This window comes from Eimeria mitis, genomic scaffold, assembly GCF_000499745.2.
Source record: "Eimeria mitis Houghton genomic scaffold, Emh_scaff7241, whole genome shotgun sequence".
Taxonomy (NCBI): Eukaryota; Apicomplexa; class Conoidasida; order Eucoccidiorida; family Eimeriidae; genus Eimeria; species Eimeria mitis.
In genome coordinates, this window is record NW_024015957.1 from 1 (window position 1) to 2,422 (window position 2,422).

Genomic DNA, 2,422 nt, shown 5'->3' on the forward strand with positions numbered 1-2,422 from the left:
TATATATATATGTATATATATATGTATATATGTATATATATGAATTTGTTTTTATATAAACATTTTCTCTCTTTTATAATTGCATATATGAGCTGCATGTACACCCGAAAAGCAGCAACGCCTTTGTCTGCAGAGCCCGCCTATGCTGCTGCTGCTGCTGTTGCTGCTGTTGCTGCTGCTGTTGCCGCTGCTGCTGCTGTTGCTGCTGCTGCATCGGCTAAGATGCTACCTCCTTGCTGCTGTTGCAGTTTGTGTTGCTGCTGCTTCTACATCTTCTGCTGCTGTTGCTTTTTCTATTGCTGCTGCTGGTTTCTGTGTTGATATGTTGCTGCTGCTTGGGTTTGTCTTTCTCTTGCTGCTGCTGCTTGTCTTGCTGCTGCTGACGACAGCAGCAGCACGTATGGCCCCGTAGCTGCAGCAGCAACAGCAGCAGCAACAGCAACAGCAGCATCACCACAGCAGCAGCAGCAACAGCAGCAGCAGTACCAGCAGCAGCAGGAACTGAGCAGAGAGGAGACAGGCAGCAGGAGACAGTGCGATACGCCTCCGCTTAGTTAGTTACACTTAGAGACTGCTGCTGCTGCTGCTGCTGCTGCTGCTGCACAGAGCAGCAGCAGCAGCAGGGCTCCAGCTAGCTGCTGCTAGCAGCAGCTAGCTGCAGTGTCAGCAGCAGCAGCAGCAGCAACAGCAGCAGCAGCAGCAGCAGCGACAGCAGCAGCAGCAGCAGTAGCAGCAGCAGCAGCAGCAGCAGCAGCAACAGCATCAGTGTACGCGGGTGTCAGCAGCAGCTAAAGAGAGACTGTGGTGCATCAGAGACAAAAACAGTTTAGGGTTTATCTGTCTCCTTTTTGTCTCTTCCTGGGTGCCTTCACCCCCTCAAACAGCAGCAGCAGCAGCAGCAGCTGCTGCTGCTGCTGCTGCTGCTGCTGCTGTAGTGTTGGGGCTAAAGTAAATGCTGCTGCTGCTGCTGCTGCATCTGCTATTGCTACAGTTGCTGCTACTGCAGCAGTCGCTGCCGCTGCTGTTAACTGCAACAGCTGCTGCTAGTGCAGCAGCTGCAGCTATCCCTCTAGCGTGTTCAGTTTGCTGCTGCAGTGACTCCCGCTAGGCGTTGCTGCTGCGAGGAGACATAATGGCGCAGCAGCAGCAGCAGCTGCTGCGGCAGCTGCTGCTGCACTTGTGCTGCAGCAGCAAGAAGAGAAGCATCAGGGGGAGCAGCAGGAGGCAGCGCCAGGATAGCGGGGCCGTACTGACACACGAGCTCATAGAATAACGTTCGCAGCAGCAAGCATGCATGCAGCCCCATTGAAACAGATGTTTCTGCTGCTGCTCCTGCTGCTGCTGCTGCTGCTGTTGCTGCTGCTGCTGCTGCTCCTGCTGCTGTTGTGGGGGACCCCGATGCTGCTTCCATTTGTGGATCCGTCGCTGAAGGGTACAGGCAGTTGCTGCGGCTGTTCGCAGCAGCATCTGCAGCAGCAGCAGCAGCAGCAGCAGCAGCAGCAGCAGCAGCAGCACAGGCAACAGCAGCAGCAGCACACGCAGCAGCAGCTCAGAACGAAGCAACTGAAAAAGAAAGAATGAATGGAGATAGAGAAAAAGAGACAGAAGGAGACAGAGAAGGGGACAGCAAGAGAGGAGACAGCAGACAGAACAAAAGGAGACAGAAAAGAGACAGGAAAAGAGACAGAGAAGGACAGACAAAGGGACAGAAGGAGACAGAGAAGGAGACAGAGAGAGAGGAGACAGAAGAAAGGAGACAGAGAAAGGAGACAGAAGAAAGGAGACAGAAGAAAGGAGACAGAAGAAAGGAGACAGAAGAAAGGAGACAGAAGAAAGGAGACAAAAAGGAGACACAAAGGAGACAGAAAGGGGACAGAGAAAGGAGACAGAAGGAGACGGAGAGAAAGGAGACAGAGAAAGGAGGCAGAGAAAGGAGACAGAAAGGAGACAGAGAGAAAGGAGACAGAGAAAGGAGACAAAAAGGAGACAGAAATGAGACAGAAAGGAGACAAAAAGGAGACAAAAAGGAGACAAAAAGGAGACAAAAAGGAGACAAAAAGGAGACAAAAAGAAAGGAGACAAAAAGAAAGGAGACAGAAAGGAGACAAAAAGAAAGGAGACAAAAAGAAAGGAGACAAAAAAAATGAGACAAAAAGGAGACAAAAAGGAGACAGAGAAAGGAGACAAAAAGGAGACAAAAAGGAGACAAAAAGAAAGGAGACAAAAAGGAGACAGTAAGCGACCTGCTGCATCGGTGACAGTCCGCCATATGTCTCTATCCACATAAAACACCAACACCCAAAACCTCTGAAAAAAAAACAAAGACACAACACAAATACACTCAGAAGCAGCAGCAGCAGCAGCAGCAGCTGAAGCAGCAGCAGCAGCAGCTGAAGCAGCAGCAGCAGCAGCTGAAGCAGCA

General features: G+C 51.0%; 2 protein-coding genes across 2 annotated transcripts; one reads left to right on the plus strand and one right to left on the minus strand.

The window, feature by feature from the left end:
* Nucleotides 1-1,078: 1,078 nt before the first annotated feature.
* EMH_0090760 (uncharacterized protein) lies at nt 1,079-1,411 on the minus strand (the record flags this gene model as incomplete). The annotated part of the gene is made up of 1 exon (XM_038023004.1): nt 1,079-1,411. One exon carries the CDS (start codon nt 1,409-1,411, stop codon nt 1,079-1,081), a length of 333 nt encoding a protein of 110 aa, XP_037878858.1.
* A 166-nt stretch (nt 1,412-1,577) lies between these two features.
* Nucleotides 1,578-2,147, plus strand: EMH_0090770 (uncharacterized protein; the record flags this gene model as incomplete). The annotated part of the gene is made up of 1 exon (XM_038023005.1): nt 1,578-2,147. One exon carries the CDS (start codon nt 1,578-1,580, stop codon nt 2,145-2,147), a length of 570 nt encoding a protein of 189 aa, XP_037878859.1.
* Nucleotides 2,148-2,422: the final 275 nt, after the last annotated feature.